The sequence below is a fragment of the Fonsecaea erecta genome (assembly GCF_001651985.1).
Source record: "Fonsecaea erecta strain CBS 125763 chromosome Unknown Scaff4, whole genome shotgun sequence".
Classification (NCBI taxonomy): domain Eukaryota; kingdom Fungi; phylum Ascomycota; class Eurotiomycetes; order Chaetothyriales; family Herpotrichiellaceae; genus Fonsecaea; species Fonsecaea erecta.
The window spans coordinates 162410-180613 of record NW_017387247.1 but is presented as its reverse complement, the minus strand read 5'-3'; the positions used below and the strand labels follow the sequence as shown (position 1 = coordinate 180613).

Genomic DNA, 18204 nt, shown 5'->3' with positions numbered 1-18204 from the left:
ATGGTGATATCTTGAGCCACCTCTTATCTGACATAGAAGCCATATTGCAACGTGCTCCACACCAAACCAATCAGGGCAACAGTGACAGGCGCGAGCCACGGTCCTGACGGCGAGCATGTCTTGTACACGAACGCCTCCAGGCTGAAGTGCACCAGCCCCACGACGTTGGTCAACATCTGCATCTGAAACCACGACGCCTCGTTGATGTGATATGCGGCAAATATTCTGACGATCCCGACTGCTGCTGTCCAAGTCCCAAATGTCCTGGAGGAGAGAGGCGTGGCCGGAGAGCTCCCTCCCGGAGATGTTTTGTCCTTGGATTGAGTCGTCGCTGAAGGTTGGCCCGGATAGAGACGTCGCGTGTAGGAGAGGGTGTTGTAGCATTGGATGGCATTTCCAATCGCCGTGACGCCCACCTGGATTCGCGGGTTAGTAGTGAGCAATGTATTTTGAGACTGTAGTTCGACGTACGAACAAAATGTACAGGGGGAGGTAGCCCTCTGATTGAGGAAGAAAAGACGCCATCTGAGAGACACAATGATGGGTGTGAATCGAGGACCACGAAACGCTCAAAGCAACCCGTAGAAACCAAATTTATCGAATTTTTGTTGACGCGGATGAACGCGAGCCGTGTCTGGTGTGGGTGTGGATTGAGAATCAACGCAGCCCCCCAAGCAATCCTTGTTTGTTGGCGGGTAAAATAATTCAACGGGTGCCGCCCCAGTCCAGTTCCGCACATGCTCCATACAGATTATTACAATGATCTTGAATGTACATATGATCTTCTGCTCTTTCCCTCTGTCATAACCGAGTCTGATCGTCTGCTTTGAGCTCGAACATGGCGACGACAATCGATCTGGGCCCCCTGGGCCAGCAAAACCTCCCTTCCGCTCTTCTTCTGGGCATTGGGGCGCTCACCCTCGCCTCCGTCGCATTCACAGTGACAAGAGTGTTTCTGAGTACTTTTATCTTGCCAGGAAAATCTGTGAGTCTGCAGCAGAGCATACAGGGCTTTACGGCTAACTGGTGTCGTTCAATAGCTGTCCTCGTACGGGAGCAAAGGTTCATGGGCCGTCATCACCGGGGCCTCCGACGGCATTGGAAAGGAGTACGCTCTACAACTGGCAAAGAAGGGCTTCAGTCTCATCCTTGTCTCCCGCACGGCGTCGAAGCTTGAATCCCTCTCAGCGCAGATCAAGACCTCTTCTCCGAATGTCTCGGTGGAGACCCTAGCCATGGATTTCTCGCAGAACCTGGATAAAGACTACGCGGCGCTGGCATCACTGGTACAAGGTAAACTGGTTGCCATCCTGATCAACAACGTGGGCCAGAGTCACAGTATTCCAGTGCCTTTCGCCGAGACACCCTTGCCCGAAATGACAAGCATCATCAACATTAACTGCCTGGGCACACTCCGGGCCACCCAGACGGTGCTTCCCAGCATGCTACCACAAAAGAAGGGGCTGATCTTGACCATGGGATCCTTTGGCGGCCTGACACCCACACCCTTGTTGGCCACATACTCTGGCTCTAAAGCCTTCCTTCAACAATGGTCCAACGCTCTAGCCTCCGAGCTGGCCTCAAGTGGCATTGACGTGTTCTTTGTCCATTCATACCTGGTCACGTCCTCGATGTCCAAGATCCGCCGCGCGAACTGGCAGGTCCCTACGGAAAAAGCGTTCGTGAGATCTGCACTGGCCAAAATCGGCCGCAGAGGTGGGAGCATTGGTTACCCCTACAGTGGGAGTCCGTACTGGAGCCACGCCCTTGTCGCAGCACTGATCACCGGCGTCCTCGGTCCCATGAACAGCATCCTACTTGGAATCAATAAGAAGATGCATGTGGATATCCGGAGAAGGGCATTGAAGAAGGCGGAGCGAGAGGCACAGAAGGGCAAGAAGGCTGCATGACGGTTGAGCTGTACGAACGTCGCATGTGGAATTACCAGCACCAAAGTGTAGAGGGTTACTAGGTGGTGTTAATGGAACAGTCGAGCTCCTTTGCATGTGCCTTTAGCCACTAGTCGCGTGTGGGGAATCCCAAGGCACGCCAGGGGCATCACTGCCAGCGAACCACTGACACACAACGGCTTCAACCCCCGCTGTACACCCTTGACTTTCCTTGCCCCGGCCTCCAGCCCGTAAACCCGTAAACCTATCTGTTTGTTGTGCTTCATTGATGCATCGGCTTTGTTTGTATCAGCGCACATGGCCATGCTGCCCTCAGTCCCTCTGGCAAGGATACTGACGCTCGACCATGACCCGAGTTGACCTGTCCCTGCGACAAGCTATTCTGCTCAACGACATCGCATTAGTGCAGCGAATCCTCAAGCACAATCTTCCGTACCTCCAGAATCCGGACTTTGCGGACAAGAGTAACACCTCATTGCATCTTGCTGCGAAGTATGGGCTGGAGGAGATCGCAGTAAGTACACCTCGCGGCAACAGTTACCATCACAGACCACTCAAGCGCACCACAGGAATTCCTTGTATCTCTCGGTCACGATTGTTCTCGGCCAGTAGAAGACTGGATCTACAGTGCCCAACCCGACAATCGGGGCATATCTGTCAACACAGATGGCCAAACACCTCTACATCTGGCTGCGGCCTCTTCTCAAGCCGGCGTGGTTGAGCTCTTGTGCAGGCAGTTCCCACAGACCGTAAATCGAAGAGATCGCAAAGGCCAATCACCCCTCCACCTCGCCGCATGCTCCCAGATCATTTCTCGACCGAATCTGAGCAACGCTGCCAACGGCCCTCCAAGGTCGACCCCGGAGGACAATCGAACAATAGAAATACTCCTCGCCAGCGGTGCGGATGTGAACGCGAAGGACGAGCTGGGAAACACATGTCTTCACAACGCGAGTGCGTGGGGGAACCTCAAAGCCATTCGTGCCTTAATCCAAGCGGGCGCAGACCCATTGAGTAAGAACAAGGCCGGCTGGACTCCCGAGTACTACAGTATCACAGTGCAGGCAGAGGTCTACTACCGGAATTTAGTTGCGGAGTGGGAGAAGAGGAAAGCAGAAGACGAGATGCGGGCCAGCGAGAGAAGAGGGCGAGGGGGTGGCTCCGTCAGACTGGTACCACAAGAGAACGAAAGCGACGGCGAAGGAGACACGTCGTCCAGGACGGAGAGAAGCCAGGAGAGAAGCACAACAAGGAGTCCCCTGCCCGGTGCTGGTGCTCCTGCTGGGTCTGTCGTTGGCACCTCAGTGGGACAGAGTGATGCAGGCTTGGGCATAAGTGTAAGCTACGTGGATGCTTGGAAATGAACCAACTCGGTCTTCAACAAAGGCCCTCAACAAGCCCAGGGTGCCGGACGAGAAACTGGTGGGCGTGCCCATCTGTAGTGGGGGCTTTTGGGACGTGGTGGCTGACTTGGTGCTTGTGATTCCTGGGGATCTCCGCCTCCTGATGATGATCGATAACGAGGACCCGCTCGGGGTGAGGCGGTTCAGAGTCAACCCTCAACTCGACCTGCACCACCAACACCACTACCACCGCCACCGTATCTATAGTACCAGCCTCTCCTTTCCCTTACCTCCGACACTCGCTCTCGGTCCCTCTCTTCTGCCTGTTTCCTTCTGTCGTACTCCATTACCCGTCGAATTTCCACTGCGGTCTCTCCCAGGGTTCCTTTTGCCTCTGAACCGCATGTTCCAGACTTTGGTCAATTTGAGCCGTGTCTCCTATACTTGACTGCTCCTCTTCCTTGCTCATCTGGCTGCATTCCTACGGTCCTAGCAAGTACTCGATCTACACCGGGTGAAATCTATGGCGAGCCCTGCGCATTGCTTCTATTGTTTCGAAGTTCTATCGGCCAGCTTTGAACGTCGAGATCCTCCCACCTTACCAAAAGTGCTCGAATGGTATGAGGCCTACAAAACAGCTCGTCAACCTAGTGGAAGAGCTACAGCAGGGGATGAAGAATTAGAAAATGGCAAACGTCCAGCCAAAGTAATGGACTCTGAAGAGGAAGATCGGGGCGGTGACGAAGAAGAGGAGGAAGATGAAGAAGAAGACGACGATGCTGGGGAAGAAGAGATCCAACGTTTTGATCGTCGCCACAATAACAGCAACGCCGGGCCTCAACTGGCCAGCATCTCTCGGTTGCAAGCGTCGAGTTCGTCGTCGCGGTCGTCGTCGGCGTCTTCACCTTCACTCTTCTCCGCGAGCTCGTCCAATTCGCAGCTGACAAACTCATCGAGTACAACCTCCTCGAGCTCCCATACTCGCTCCACGTACGCGTCACAGCTCTCGGCTACCGAGTCGTATCCGCTCTTCGTCACCTGGAACACTGTAGGCCGCTCTGGCAACAAAGCTCTAAGAGGATGCATCGGGACATTTGAGGCCCTCCCCCTCGCGACGGGACTCAGCACTTACGCCTTGACATCGGCCTTTGATGACACGCGATTCTCGCCCATCCCGGCTGCACTGTTGCCCGCACTCTCCTGTTCTCTGACATTACTTGCAGACTTCGAGCCCTGCCGGGATGCCATGGACTGGACACTAGGCGTACACGGCTTACGGATAAGCTTCAACTACCGAAATCGGCGACACGGCGCGACGTATCTGCCAGACGTGGCGGTCGAGCAAGGGTGGACCAAAGAGGAGACGGTGGAGAGTTTAATGAAGAAAGCAGGATGGGACGGAGGGTACACAGGTCACGGCGTTGCGAGAAGGCTCCTACGAGGGTCGATTAGAGGGTCTGCAAGCGATCAGCAACAGTCCCAACCGCCAAAGCCTTGGGAGGAAGTCCAAGATTTCAAGGCGATCAGGTATACGGGGCTGAAGTCGAGTGCATCATATTCCGAGTGGCAGGAATGGCGCGACTGGGTGGAGAAGAACGGACTCAAGTGAGGAACAACGATCTTGATGAACGTCGCGGCCTCGCCGTGATCTTTTGGAGTGATGTGAAAGCTCTTCACAGCCTGAAACTTGGGGTTACGGGCTGAGTCCGGGCCATAGCCATCGTTTGGAATGGAAGCTCAAGCCTCATTCGTTGAGAAGGGCGGCTTCCTGTGGTCCGTGTGTTCATCTCTCCTCAATGGAATATGCTTGGTCAACATGCGTCTCCTGATTGAGCGAATAGAGGAACAAGAGCTGCGCCCAGGTTCGATGCATTGCAAGATATGTCGGGAGTTTCATGACAGGGTTTGGATAGACCCCCCGGCTCGCTCTGCACGTTGACTCAAGGCATCAATAACTGGATCTAGATCACTCATCTATCAAATTCCCCTTCGACGCGTACAAACCAAAGCTTACGTCCTAGAGCGTAGCTGTAGGGAGTATATTCCGGGGAAATACGTCTCCCGTATTCAGGAGAAAACCGGAGTAGGCGCAGGGAGACCGACATCGACCTGGTAGCTTCGGGTCATCTGCCTAGTTGTGAAGTGGACGTATTCGGATTGCATGAAGTTGCAGCGTTCTAAGGAGTCCTCGACAAGTTGATAGCATTTGTTGGACAATTCTGTGGCATGTGCTGGCTGCGGCTTACATAATGACTGGCCCTGGAAATCCCCAAAAGTCAAAAAAAGTCAATCGCGCTGCGTCCCGAAGACCTCCATACCCTTTCCCTCGACCTACCTGAGAGCTTGCCATTACACTCGCCGCTCTTTTCTTGTACTCTTTTCCTTCAGCTGTTCCCAGGCCTCTGCAGCTTCATGGATGTCTGTTGCTAGCTTTTATTAATGCCATTCGCAGTCATGGGAGGACGCGGGCGTATTTCACCGAAGTCGACGATTATTTGGCAGTCCACGGCGACGGCTCCCACGACAGCTTCTTCTCGATTGAATCTAAATCCATCAGTTTGCCTGTGGTGTCGGACGAGATCACACTATTCCAAATCAGCTTCACCAGCTGTCCAGGTGCAATCGAGACGTCTCTTCTCAAGCTCCTCCCCTCAGACATCATGGGCTGCCGCCGTCCAGAAGATTCAAAGCACCGTCGCCGAGGTCCTCCCCTCTACTACCATTTCCTCCTCCCGACAATCCACTGGTAATATCACCATTGATCCTCTCAAGATTGTCGCGAAAGAGTTAAAATTCCTCAACAAGAACATCCGCCAGCTGCTTGGCTCGGGGCACCCGATACTAGACACGGTTGCAAAATACTATACGCAGAGCGAAGGGAAGCATGTGAGGCCGCTGCTCGTGCTGCTGATGTCGAGGGCGACTGCATTTGCTGCGAAACAGCCGCGACCCAGATACGATGTGCAGCATACTCTGAGCAGAAGTGCCATTGACACGCCGATCTCAAGCCCGTCAGTGCTTCTAGACAAGAACCCAGACAAGGACCTGATGAATTATTCCTCCGCCGTGTCGCCGTTGACGGACGCCTCGAACGAAACCAAATACGCCTTCCCCAATGATACCGCAATCCTCCCTTCCCAGCGACGACTGGCGGAGATCACGGAACTTATCCATACCGCTTCCCTCCTCCACGATGATGTGATAGACCACTCGACCACTCGCCGCTCCGCACCTTCCGCGAACACGACATTCGGGAACAAGATGGCCGTGCTGGCAGGCGACTTTATGCTCGGGCGTGCCTCCGTTGCACTCGCACGGTTACGAGATCCCGAGGTCACAGAGCTGCTTGCAACAGTGATTGCGAATTTGGTGGAAGGCGAATTCATGCAACTGAAGAACACTGCGAGCGATGAGAAGAACCCCAGCTGGAGCGAGCAGACTATTTCATATTATTTACAAAAGACATACCTGAAATCTGCAAGTCTGATCAGTAAAAGCTGTCGTGCGGCCGCGTTACTCGGACAGTGCGCCCCTAATGTGGTCGAGGCTGCATACCAATATGGGAAAAACCTGGGGCTGGCGTTTCAGCTCGTGGACGACATGCTGGACTATACGATATCTGGGACTGAATTGGGAAAGCCCGCCGGTGCGGACTTGGAGCTGGGGTTGGCGACGGCGCCCTTGTTATTCGCATGGAGGAATAGGCCAGAGTTGGGGTTGTTGGTGGGTAGGAAGTTTTCCAAGGAGGGTGATGTTCAGAAGGTGAATTGCACTTGATTTCTTGATGTCGTTGTAATCTGGAGCTGACCACCTTCGACAGGCAAGGGATATCGTATCACAGAGCGACGGTCTCGAGCAGACCCGTGCGTTGGCCCAGGAATATGCCGACAAAGCTGTTTCCTCAATCAGTGCGTTTCCACCTGGCGAAGCCAAGGATGGGCTAGAAGAGATGTGTATGAAGGTTATGAAGCGTCGGAAGTGAGCACGAGGCATGCTTCAGTTAGCTCACCTTCCCCTGTACCATACATCTACTCAGATGACCCCCAAAATGTCCAAATCTTATTCAACAACATAGTTCAACTTGCCCTATACCTGGATTATTGCTCGGCGGTTTTCTGCTGAAGAGACTGCAGTTCCGGAACGATCAATCTTTGGAGTTTTGAGAGTTAAGGTGACTCGTGACCCGATCCAGCAAGATCCGTCCGCTTGGGAAGCATCCCGGGAACACACATACGTCGAGTTCAACTCTGTTCCTCCAAGGTGGCTATCGGATATGTGTGTTGCTGTCTCATCCACGCCTTCAGCACCTCTCCGATTGCGGAGGTCGCATGTCAACTCTGACCCGAGACTTTCAATTACCTATTATCCTGTGACGTGCCCGGTCTACCAAGCATGTTTGCCAATGGGCTAGCCCATCCTCTAGACCTTCTACTGTACCACCCTATCACCATTCTGAGCTAGCGGATACGTCGAGTTCAACCTATGTTAAAGAGGCACCGGAATCATTGTTCGAGGCAAGTGTCTTGTCACGACTTCCAGAACTCCGATCCTGACACGAAGCAGTTGTTTCTACAATACAGCAATCAAGAGATTGTGGGAGCCTATCGTACTCAACGCTCGTGGCCTCGACTGTGCCGTTTGATGCTTGATCAGACATGTCCCCACAAGACGGAAGGGGAGGAGGCTCTACAGTAGGTGACAACGAGGCACCCAGTGGCCACGCTGACACTGTCTAGGATGCTTGCGAGTCCTATGGAGAACCAGGCATATGAGAAAAGAGAAGTTGTTGATATGGTCATCGAACGAGGAGTCGATCTCGCATACGTCTTGAATGGGTCGCTATTCTATGAACATACGATCTCCTGATCCTCTACGCTGCTGGCCCAAGGGCCTTTGCTCACGATTTTGTGCATCGACATGTTGGTCTATTCGAGTATCATGACATGACCCCGGCAAATTCATGGCTTCTTCGAACCATAGCCCGACCAGGACCAAGACTTCGTACTAAACTAATTCGCGAGCATCAAGAAGTCAATCCAGCATGTAACGACCGAATTAGGAAAGCTGGGCCAGATTTCAGTCTTCAGACACAGTTGAACGATATGTGCCTGGCTGACTCCAAGGGGCGCGACCTCTATTTGTCGGCTACGTGTGCAAGAGGTACTGCCGCAGAACTCGACGTCCTTTTATCTTACCCAAGCGAGGTGCCCGAACTTGACCCTAATCACGATAGTGCCAGGTTTCTTTATTCGGTACCTTGAAGTGTCCGCCTCCTTTGGGAGCTCTACGGTCTTCAGGCGTCTGATTGAGGCGGGATGTGAGATCACCACCCATCAGAAGCGATGGGATTCAATATGGGGGGCCGGTGTCGGTGCGCATTTCGACAACTCTTGTGACGTGATCCAGTTACAGCTTCTGCCAGATCCATCACCATCATTTGCTTCGTGTTTGCCGTTTTTGAAGCCCTGGATACGCCCTTCCTTGACTACACGGGCCAGTCACCATCTATCGATTATCTGCTCGGAACCCACTGCAAGGGGCCGAACAGTATTCAGGATCGATAGAGCTCTAGTAGGTTACACATTTTCTCCCGTTGTTGCAACCACATGCACACTTGGCAGCAGCCCAAGTCATAATTTTGGAATGGACTCTTGGGGAGTAGGGGTTATTGTGGGCGCAGCTGTGCTTTACGGAGACCAAATAATCCTCGAAACTGTTCTGACTGAGGTCATTGATGTTGAATGGGAAGACTCTAATGCGTTAACCCCGTTGATGATGGTCATTATCTTACGATCATTCGAATCGGCCAGGAAGCTGCTGCTGCATGGAGCTGATGCAGAGGGCACTAAATCATGCGGATTCTCAGCGAAGGAATTGATTTTCCGACTGCGAGACTTCTGTGAAGAAGTTGAGGGAGTGGACGGAGTTGACCAAAGGTGCGAAGATATCTGTCAAAAGAACGAGGACTACATGGAGTACATCTATGAAGAATTTGGTGCAGAAGTGGGCGTATTTTTCCGCCATGCCTTCCCGCCATACGCAGATAAGAGAGGCATGCTCAAGGAGTTCAATGATGCAATTAAAATGCTGGGATTCGACTATGGTGAGCAAGAACATGTTAACATGATATCTCAGGGCACTTTGAAGGAACATGGTAAATATTTCTCTTCTTTTAGGTATACTGATGTACTAATTTTCTTCAGATCATACAACTATAACATCAAAATGTGAGCCTTTCACGCTACATCTGCTGGCCATCTTCGGATATATGATCGGCATGCTCGCACAACGTTGGCTACGACACTTGGGATTCTCTGAGCTGGATCTCGCAGCTGCCTCCTTCAGTGCTGAGGCTGGCGGGCTTGTTGCTGCTGGCACTGCTTTGCAGTCGGTTGTGGAAGATGGTCGTAAGAAACTGGCGGTTTTCATCTACTTCTAGCGAGATATGCTTCACCACTATTGCCGGTGTGGCGATATTCGCCCGGACAAGATATCACTCAAGGAAAATGTTTAGCCTTCTCCACAGGAGGCCAGTGCAATCCCCTCGAAAAACGTCCAAGTCCCGACTGTGTTGAAACGAGACTATCTTGGCTGGGTCAGAAGCATTCAGCTTTCAAAATTCCTGCATCGAATACAAGAGTACAGCCGAGCAAGACCTACGGGCGTTCTCGTTATGCCCAGCTCAGCCTGTGCTCGATGCCTACCTGATTTGAGCCGAGCGCGTTTTCGATACCTAATCGATTCTGGGGCGCGATATTACTTTGTTTCCTCAGGAAAATAGCTGAATGTAACGTGACCTGCTCAGCTCAATTTGTTTCTTTTCTGGTACACACGCGGTGGGCCTAAGCTGTAGGGCTATCATGTCCCCGCCCAATGTTGAACAACTTGGCTGCCCTCAACACACACCAAGGAGCCGAGATCCGCAAGAATAGAAGATCCTCCCGGTTCGACGGTCGGCCTTGCAATAACGTGGAGAGACTGGGGCTGCGGAGAAGCTGCGAGACGGGACGATACTTTCCAAGGCCACCCGCAGCAATGCATCTAGTCGATCCCAGCTCACCAGTCATTAACCTGGACGGCCCTTCAGCATGTACTCTAAGCCTTATAGGTGCATCTACTCCTGTACATATCTCGGTTCCAATAGGGCAACCGACAGGTCTGCCAGCCCGCGCTCGTTCAGTGGCATTGTCTGAGGCGAAGGCCGGTGACGAGGAGTGGTCCCGCTCTTCGCTATTGGCACAGTACGGGGACTTGGAAAGCCGGAAATCTGCGAGAGACAATTCTTGCAATGAATCTATTGCTCTCGAATGAAACATTTGGTCCGTGTTCCTTTTCAGCTTCGAGTTCTCGAGTCTAAGTGTGAATCATCAGGACGGGACCGATCTGAGGTCCAGCAGCAATGACGGCCGCACCTGCGAAGATGCCAGCTCTCATGTCTATCATCGATCTTCGAGGCTCTGCCACCGGGTCGGCATCCCGTGATTGTCCTCGGAAGAGAAAAAGGAGATGGCACCCGAAGGTATTGACTGGCTGTCTTCGATGCAAACAAAGGCGAACAAAATGCAGCGAAGAGCATCCAAACTGTGCTCGATGCATCAAACTGGGTCTACCATGTCCAGGTTACAAGGTGCCCGTCGCACGCATCTTCGAATACCAACCACGGTCAGCTCTGCAATTTGATTCTGAGTTGGAGAAAACTAGGTACCAATACTTTGTCGAAGTCGGAAGCAGAATCCTGGCGACGTTCCAGTTGAACTCGATGCCCTTCTGGACACAGCTAGCACCACAGCTAGGCTTCCGCCATGACGCTGTTCGACACGGTCTGACCGCATTGGGAGCCCTCCAGGCCCCATTTCACAATATCACAGTGGCCGAGATGCAAGCACAAGCCCGTCCCGAAATCTCTGCGCTCGCCATGTCGCACGCGCACAAGGCAATGCACATGGTTCGGACCGCTGATCCGGTGACATTGCCGATTGAGGTGTCGCTGACTTGTTGCATGTTGTTTTTGGCCATGCAGTTCTGGATCGAGAAGACCTCATCCGCCACCGTGCATATCATGGCGGCATATCGTATTGTGCAAGAGAAGTTCGGCATCGAGACGTCTTTAGGGGCCAGGACTCCGGATATGCCCCACGAATTTGCTGCAACTTTCATCCCCACGCTGGACGAGCTCATCAACCATGCCTGCACTTTTTCCGACAACTTTCCCCCACCGGGGTCAGGCATACCAGCAAACTATCATCTCGACTATGATGTGGGTCAGATGTGCAGCATTCCAGACGCGACTGGGGCTCTTGATGCAGTCGACCGGCTTCTGAAATGTGTTTTGCGAGCAACTTCAATGCCTGAGATGCCGTACTATCTCGAGAAGAAAATTGCTGCAGCATTTGAGTGTCTGAGCCACAAATTACAGGAACTGCTCGACACGGATATCCTTTCAGGGGATGAATTCGACTATATCCACCTCTGCCTCCACCTGCGAGTGGCGAATGTTATGTTCTTGACAATTGGGTCGCCTGATGAGGCAATATTCGACGCATATGATACTGACTTCAGTTTCATTGTCGACAGCTGCAGCAGGATTATACACCTAAATGGCGCTGATCCACGAAGGAAGCAGAGCGTGCTGCGTCCAAGTCTCGGGGTCTTATCCCCTTTGTTTTTCGTGGCAACGCGCTGCCGCCAACCGAGATTGCGTCGCGAAGCTCTCGAACTCTTGCACGAAGCAAGTGTTAGTGAGAGGGGATGGACAAGCTGCATGGCATTTGCAATTGCTCGTTTCGTGATCCGCGAGGAAGAAGTCGGACTCGATGGTCTTCGTGTTGAAGATAAGCCCGCGGATCGGATCCATCGCCGGATCAGACTACATGTCATCCAGGCGTGCAACCGATCGCGCACAGCAACCATCACATACTTCGTCTTCGGCGAGGGCCACCAAGACACAATCCTCTTTTCCCCTGTCGTTTCCACTTCAGAATCTGGTTCGAAAGGCATTGTTCAATACACAGCGACCATTCCTTACCCGTCACACCCATCCGTCGAGATTGACGGTGTGACCTGTCAGATGTCTCAGAAAGTGCTTCGGGCATGCGGCTACTCGAGCATCACGCTCTTCAGACAGCGACTGAAATGTCATTGTTAGTGCAAAAAATGGTTGAATATGGGCGCAGAGAATGTCCCTATTATGCTGCTGACCTCGCACCAAAACGTGTAGAGGTCAGCTATGAAGGTGATGAATGTGGTTAGTATTCACAAGGACTCTGGGATCACCAGACTCACAAGGCAGAATGCGAGTTGTTGGCCATTGTCGAGGTCATGGTCTGTCCTGCTGTTGATATACGAGAACAACTTAGCACAGAGGCGGCTCACTAGTAAACCTGGAGAGAGACTGCGGAAAGTTTGCCGAGTCATCTCCCCGGAATAACATTCCTCCGTGGCGCCGACCCTGGTCTTCCGAAAACTGATTCAAGCTGATGTCGTACGTGTGATCAACGTAGACCGCTCTATCGAAGGAGCAGATCTGACCCAGAAGGCTGCTGCTGAAGGATCCTCACAGATCGGGTCATGGTCAAGCTTCCTGACTTGTACGGAGGACGACAAGATCGAGGGATATAACGTCTTTGCCGAGCAAGTGTCTGCCTTATATCTCTTTTTGACCTTGCAACTCTTCACAGCAACCAACCAGAAGAAAAAAAAATGGCGTCGGGCCCCCACACCTTCGCGACCATGGTGGTATGTCTCATCCGCACGCTTTGTCGTCTATGATAGCGTTCTCGATTGTTCGTTTGGCTCTCCCGCAGCGGAGAAGATAACGTGGCGGGGGACATGAGGCGAGTTACCTCAGTTGAAAGATCTATGCAGCTTATCTATTCTCGCCGTTGGGTTCGATGTTGATCCGGGCCTTCTCGGATTCTATTCTACGACAGATGCTGCTTGCTGCTTCCGCGATGCTTCTCTTGCTTGCAAGATTCTGACGACTGCTGCTGTTCGAACACGTCAGACACTGCAGATATTGATGGGATATCGTCCAATTCTAGGTCTTTTCCCCGGAAAAATTCCAGGGCAACCCGTTAGCCATAGTTTCCGTGCACGGGAACGCGCTCTCGCATAAACGCAAGTCTCAAATCGCACGGGAGTTCCGGCTCTCCGAGACAGCGTTCTTGCATGACGCTCCCTTTCCCGGTCAGCCCCGGCAGCTGGAAATTTTTACGGAGACGGGAGAGGAGGTGCCCTTTGCGGGTCATCCTGTGAGTCTTCACGGCGTAGATGCCGTCGTTGATGGAAGATGAGATCACGCTGACGAGCGTTCCAGGTCATCGGAGTAGCGTATTATGTGCGTTCGCTATGGTGCTTGACCGAGTGAAAACAACTGACCGTGCTATGCTAGATATTCAGCTATCTCGAGAGAATGCATTACGGCGGGCCGGCTGACCGAGACACCCAGAAGCAAACCGCCGTGCTCTTGACAAAGGCTGGCCGAATACCTATCTTCTTCAACCCCTACCGTCAAGTGGCCGCTTGCGCAGTCCCGTTCGACTACCACATTCATTCCCACCGTGTGCCGATCGAGAAGATCATCTCCACACAGCCCCAAGTTCAAATCGTCCCGACCATCGACAAGGAAAGAGACAAGACGTTTCCACTGGTCTCGATCGTGAAGGGCATGACCTTTGTCCTCGTCGACTTTTCCGAGAATGCTGAGATTTTCAGCGCCCTACAAGCAGGGAAGTCCCCCGAAGTTGAGCTGGACGCTGAGTGGTCACCGAGCTTTGTAGGATGTTTGTATTACAAGCTCGTAGCAAAGTCGGAACAGCCGGGAGAACCAGCTATCCATAACGTCCAGGCTAGGATGATTTCTCACGGTATCGAGGATCCCGGAACGGGGAGTGCGTGCTGCGCGCTGGCCTGCTATCTGGCGTTGAAAGAGGCAGGCTCTTCGTCGGAGCCCAAGAACCCTGCAGAGGAAGCAACGGACAAGGAGACAGCGGATTCCGAACTCACAAAGAAGGCAGAAGAGCTGAAGCTAGGAGAGGAAAAGACTGAGAGGAAGGTATTTGGCATTCAACAGGGAGTAGAGATGGGCAGACTGTGCACCATCGCGGTCGAGGTGGACATCAAGACCGATGCGCACGGGAAGACAAGCATCGCGAACGTGATCTTGTCAGGGAGGGCTAACATGCATCTGAAAGGGGAAATTCTGGGTTTCTAATCCCTTGCTGAGGAGAGAAGGAGTTTTACGCGCTTGCAGAGTAATTGGAAGTCCACAATCCTCGTATTCTAGGTAGAACTCGGATAGCTTCACACCTGGGGGCCGAGCAAGCAAGCATTCCTCGTGCGGGTTCACCAGATCCGTCCACGGAGCAAGATGGATCCGCCCACGTTGCGACGTTCATTGACAAGCTTTTGCCCGGTTCGAGTTATCGTGTAACATGCCACTGAGTAATAGTCCCCTCACCGGGCCAAGATTAAGCGAGAGCCTTGGTCCTCGATGCAATCGTGAGTGCAGGGTCGAAGGCGCTTCGATGCCGTGATCCGTGCTTGTGCAATGTCAGTAAGACCTGACGATGCCAGCCGAGTCATCGAAGCCTTGGCCCCCGGAGGGGTGCGTTCCGCACAGGACAATTTAGTCGGACGTTGGCTAGGATCTCGAACCATCCAACGCTTCAAATTGAGTCCGGAGAGTTGATGATTCGGTAATCGGCACAAGCAAAGCTTGACCAAAAGCTTGGGTGTGAGTGACTGGCAGGGGCATTTTTCTCTGGATCGTGGAGTACAAGGGACTCCGTAAAAGCTAAGAGATGATGGGGAAGGTGGAGTGGTCTAAGGGGCAAACGTGGTGCTTGTTTGGGATTATTTTTAGGAGAGGGAATGGGCACATCCGAGCGAACGTGGTCGTAGGCGGTTACAAAGGTGAGCCAGCAGAGGTGGAGTCGTCCATGGGCAGATCTCTCGAAGAAAAGGAGGACATTGCAGGAGGAAGGCTTGTGTGTTGGTGCTACTCCATCACTCGTAATATGGAGGTTGGAGGAGGGATTTCCGGGAGGAGATATGACGTCGACAGGAGAAAGACAGGAGCTTCCTAGTGATTCACCAAGACACGCTAAACGCGGCTGGGAGGATATTAACCAGCAAAGTGACCCGGATCAAGCTAGCCTCGGCCAATAGTGGAACCTTACCAAGACTTCAGAGTACCAATTGGGTGGCCGCCCCGAGGACTTTCGCTACAGCCGCCCGTTTCAGACACGCCTGGTTCTTCTCCCTGGATTCTCCGACACTTCTCGAAACCATCTCAGCTTCATCTTGGTCCCCTCTCCATCCTCCCTCCCTGTCTGGACTCTGGGTGAGCTAATTGTGCTTTCAAAACATTGGCGATGCTTGATCGCCCTCCCAACCGCACGTTGGCGGCAGGCTGCGACCAACCTGTAACCTTCGAGGCTGGCACTATGCCTTCCCCAACCTGACGCACGGGGACGCCTGGTGAGCCTCTTCTGTGTCATCTTCCGTCTTGGAAACATTTGCAGCCTCAGACGAAATCACCATGGACCACCCACCCAGATCCCCCCCAGCGACGTTGCGGTCCGGAGAGACCTGAGACCTGTGCCAAGCAGAATGCATAAGAGGTCGGTTTTTCCTTCGCATCCAAGGTGTTTCTTTCTCTCCATCGTGGCAGTGCCTCTACATTCCTTTCGCATCAATTGTATTGAATACATTCAAGCAATTCTTTTTACGTACACTCCTTTTTTCCTGGTTCAGACCGCGTTGACCGCGAAGTCTCTCGTTCGATTGCTATCCCCAAAAAAGAATCATACCTTGATCCCGCACTCCCAAGTCCAATTTCCCCCGAAGAAGCCCTTTTTTGTGATATAACAAATTCCGACCCGACGACACGATGAAGACCTCTCAGCTTTTGACCTTGGCAGTTGCCACTTTTGGTCTCACGACAGGAACCGTCGCTCAGCGCAATCGTGGTGGAAACACTGGCGCTACGACGACCGCCGCCGCCGCCACCTCCTCCTCGGCCTCTGGAAACAACAACGCTGCTGGAGGCAACAGCGGCAACAATGGCGGCAACAGCGGCAATGACGGCGGCAACCCGCTTCTCTTGCTTTCTTCCAACGTCCAAGCTGCCAGTGACTTCATTGGTAACGCCGCGGCTGGTCAAGCCAACTCTGACACGTATGTTTTGGGACCTTCTCATTCACAGAAAATGCATATACTAACTTTACCAGTGACCCGGCCAACTTCATCAACTTCTGTACAGGCAAGACCCTGACCAATGGCACTCAGAACACCGCCGGTTCATGTAACGGCGTGGTTATGGGTGACATTCCTTCCAACAACAACATGGTCTCTGCCATTGTCCTCTTCCCCGGCCCCGGAGACGACCTGACCCCCAACCAGTCGTTCAACATTCAAGTCCAATTGACCAACTTGGTTGCCGGTTCCTTCACGGATCCTCTCACCACATACTACGCTGCTCCTCAACAGCTGGAAGGCGGCAACATCGTTGGCCACTGCCACGTCACTGTTCAGGATCTCGGCGACTCTCTCGCACCCACCACTCCCCCGGACCCGAAGACCTTTGCTTTCTTCAAGGGTATCGATGACGATGGAAACGGAAAGGGTCTTCTCCAGGCTACCGTCACCAACGGTCTCCCTGCTGGATTCTACCGTATCTGCACCCTGAACAGCGCATCTAACCACCAACCTGTCCTCATGCCGGTAAGTCCTGCTGACGACACTATCCATGACGAGAATCGAGAGACTAATTGAGTGTAGGTCGCCCAACGAGGTGGTCAAGATGATTGCCAGAAATTCACTGTCGGCCAAGGTAGCGGCAATGCTGGTGGCAATGCTGGTGGCAACGCTGGCAACAGCGGCAACGCAGGTGGCAGCGGCAACGCGGCCGCTTCTACCACCACCGCTGCCTCTGCTACAACTAGCGCTGCTGCAGGCGGCTCTGGCAACAAGAATGCTGGCGGAAACGGCTCTGGAAACGGTGAAGCTGCCGCCACCACCACCACCACCACAACAGCCGCTGTCTCTACTGAGAGTGCCTCCTCTGGTGGCACAAACTCCACGTCTGGAGGAAACAGCGGTTTCGGCCGGGGCGGAAGATTTGGCGGTGGCCGAGGCCGCTACGGGCGTGGCCGTGGACGATTTGCTGCTCGCGACATCGTCGCATGATTTTCCGACTCCATCAACAACATAGGTGATGACGCCAGAAAAACACGAGACCAGAAAAGGAGCATCTTACAGATCTCCACATGATGCAGCATACTATCCCTATTTTTCTTTTCTATGTCATAGAGTGTATAACCAGGATCCATCAGTCTTTCTGCTTTGGAGGGCTCAGACGCCAGGAAATTGGGCAAGTTTGTGTTTTTGGCGGGAAACGACGAGCAAGAAGAAGCAGCAGAGCAGAGCAGGGGAGAAGCAAAAAGTCGTTCATGCCAACGACAAATGGGACTCTGATTTGGAGGAGGGCGTGCGGGATCGAGCAAGACCCGCCACAGAGAAAAAAAGCGTCTGTGCACATTGTGGATAGCGGACTAGCTAGCAAGCTGAATCGAATCGAGAGACTCAGACCAGAACTGCACAGGAGTAACGTTTTTGCCTTCCATCCATCATTGATGGCTCTCGGGTGCTGTACCTCGCCGATAGAAGTGTATCGCCAACTTCTGTGGTCGGGTCGAGGCTCAACAAACTCTTGTTGTGGCGGCTCTCAGCCAATCGATCAAGACGACGCGATCTCCCCTTGAAACATGCACTCCCCCTCCCCACACGGAGGGCGAGTTCGTCTCAGAACAGACTCGGCTCATTTCGGATCTGGACGTCTCCGGTCTCGTCCTGTCTTCTGGGAGTTCACACAGCCCTTGTGGTCAGCCCTGTCGAAGAATTGTTGTTAGTGTTGAGACTTCTAGGCCTGGCTGTCCTGGGCTCCTGGG

General features: G+C 53.0%; 8 protein-coding genes across 8 annotated transcripts; 7 read left to right on the top strand and 1 right to left on the bottom strand.

Annotated features, from left to right (window-relative positions):
- Nucleotides 1-23: 23 nt before the first annotated feature.
- On the bottom strand, nucleotides 24-525 carry AYL99_04798 (hypothetical protein; the record flags this gene model as incomplete). The annotated part of the gene is made up of 2 exons (XM_018836310.1): nucleotides 24-416; nucleotides 472-525. 2 exons carry the CDS (start codon nucleotides 523-525, stop codon nucleotides 24-26), a joined length of 447 nt encoding a protein of 148 aa, XP_018693163.1.
- Nucleotides 526-838: 313 nt separating this feature from the next.
- On the top strand, nucleotides 839-1910 carry AYL99_04797 (hypothetical protein; the record flags this gene model as incomplete). Its single annotated transcript, XM_018836309.1, has 2 exons — nucleotides 839-985; nucleotides 1041-1910. 2 exons carry the CDS (start codon nucleotides 839-841, stop codon nucleotides 1908-1910), a joined length of 1017 nt encoding a protein of 338 aa, XP_018693162.1.
- Nucleotides 1911-2256: 346 nt separating this feature from the next.
- AYL99_04796 (hypothetical protein) lies at nucleotides 2257-3274 on the top strand (the record flags this gene model as incomplete). Its single annotated transcript, XM_018836308.1, has 2 exons — nucleotides 2257-2424; nucleotides 2480-3274. 2 exons carry the CDS (start codon nucleotides 2257-2259, stop codon nucleotides 3272-3274), a joined length of 963 nt encoding a protein of 320 aa, XP_018693161.1.
- A 502-nt stretch (nucleotides 3275-3776) lies between these two features.
- On the top strand, nucleotides 3777-4862 carry AYL99_04795 (hypothetical protein; the record flags this gene model as incomplete). Its single annotated transcript, XM_018836307.1, has 1 exon — nucleotides 3777-4862. The coding sequence occupies one exon, from the start codon at nucleotides 3777-3779 to the stop codon at nucleotides 4860-4862; it is 1086 nt and encodes a 361-aa protein (XP_018693160.1).
- Nucleotides 4863-5707: 845 nt separating this feature from the next.
- Nucleotides 5708-8119, top strand: AYL99_04794 (hypothetical protein; the record flags this gene model as incomplete). The annotated part of the gene is made up of 3 exons (XM_018836306.1): nucleotides 5708-7015; nucleotides 7074-7231; nucleotides 7990-8119. 3 exons carry the CDS (start codon nucleotides 5708-5710, stop codon nucleotides 8117-8119), a joined length of 1596 nt encoding a protein of 531 aa, XP_018693159.1.
- A 777-nt stretch (nucleotides 8120-8896) lies between these two features.
- AYL99_04793 (hypothetical protein) lies at nucleotides 8897-9692 on the top strand (the record flags this gene model as incomplete). The annotated part of the gene is made up of 2 exons (XM_018836305.1): nucleotides 8897-9407; nucleotides 9457-9692. The coding sequence occupies 2 exons, from the start codon at nucleotides 8897-8899 to the stop codon at nucleotides 9690-9692; spliced, it is 747 nt and encodes a 248-aa protein (XP_018693158.1).
- Nucleotides 9693-10652: 960 nt separating this feature from the next.
- Nucleotides 10653-14465, top strand: AYL99_04792 (hypothetical protein; the record flags this gene model as incomplete). Its single annotated transcript, XM_018836304.1, has 4 exons — nucleotides 10653-12393; nucleotides 13337-13503; nucleotides 13569-13589; nucleotides 13644-14465. The coding sequence occupies 4 exons, from the start codon at nucleotides 10653-10655 to the stop codon at nucleotides 14463-14465; spliced, it is 2751 nt and encodes a 916-aa protein (XP_018693157.1).
- A 1680-nt stretch (nucleotides 14466-16145) lies between these two features.
- AYL99_04791 (hypothetical protein) lies at nucleotides 16146-17443 on the top strand (the record flags this gene model as incomplete). Its single annotated transcript, XM_018836303.1, has 3 exons — nucleotides 16146-16432; nucleotides 16486-16978; nucleotides 17036-17443. The coding sequence occupies 3 exons, from the start codon at nucleotides 16146-16148 to the stop codon at nucleotides 17441-17443; spliced, it is 1188 nt and encodes a 395-aa protein (XP_018693156.1).
- Between the last annotated feature and the right edge of the window lie 761 nt (nucleotides 17444-18204).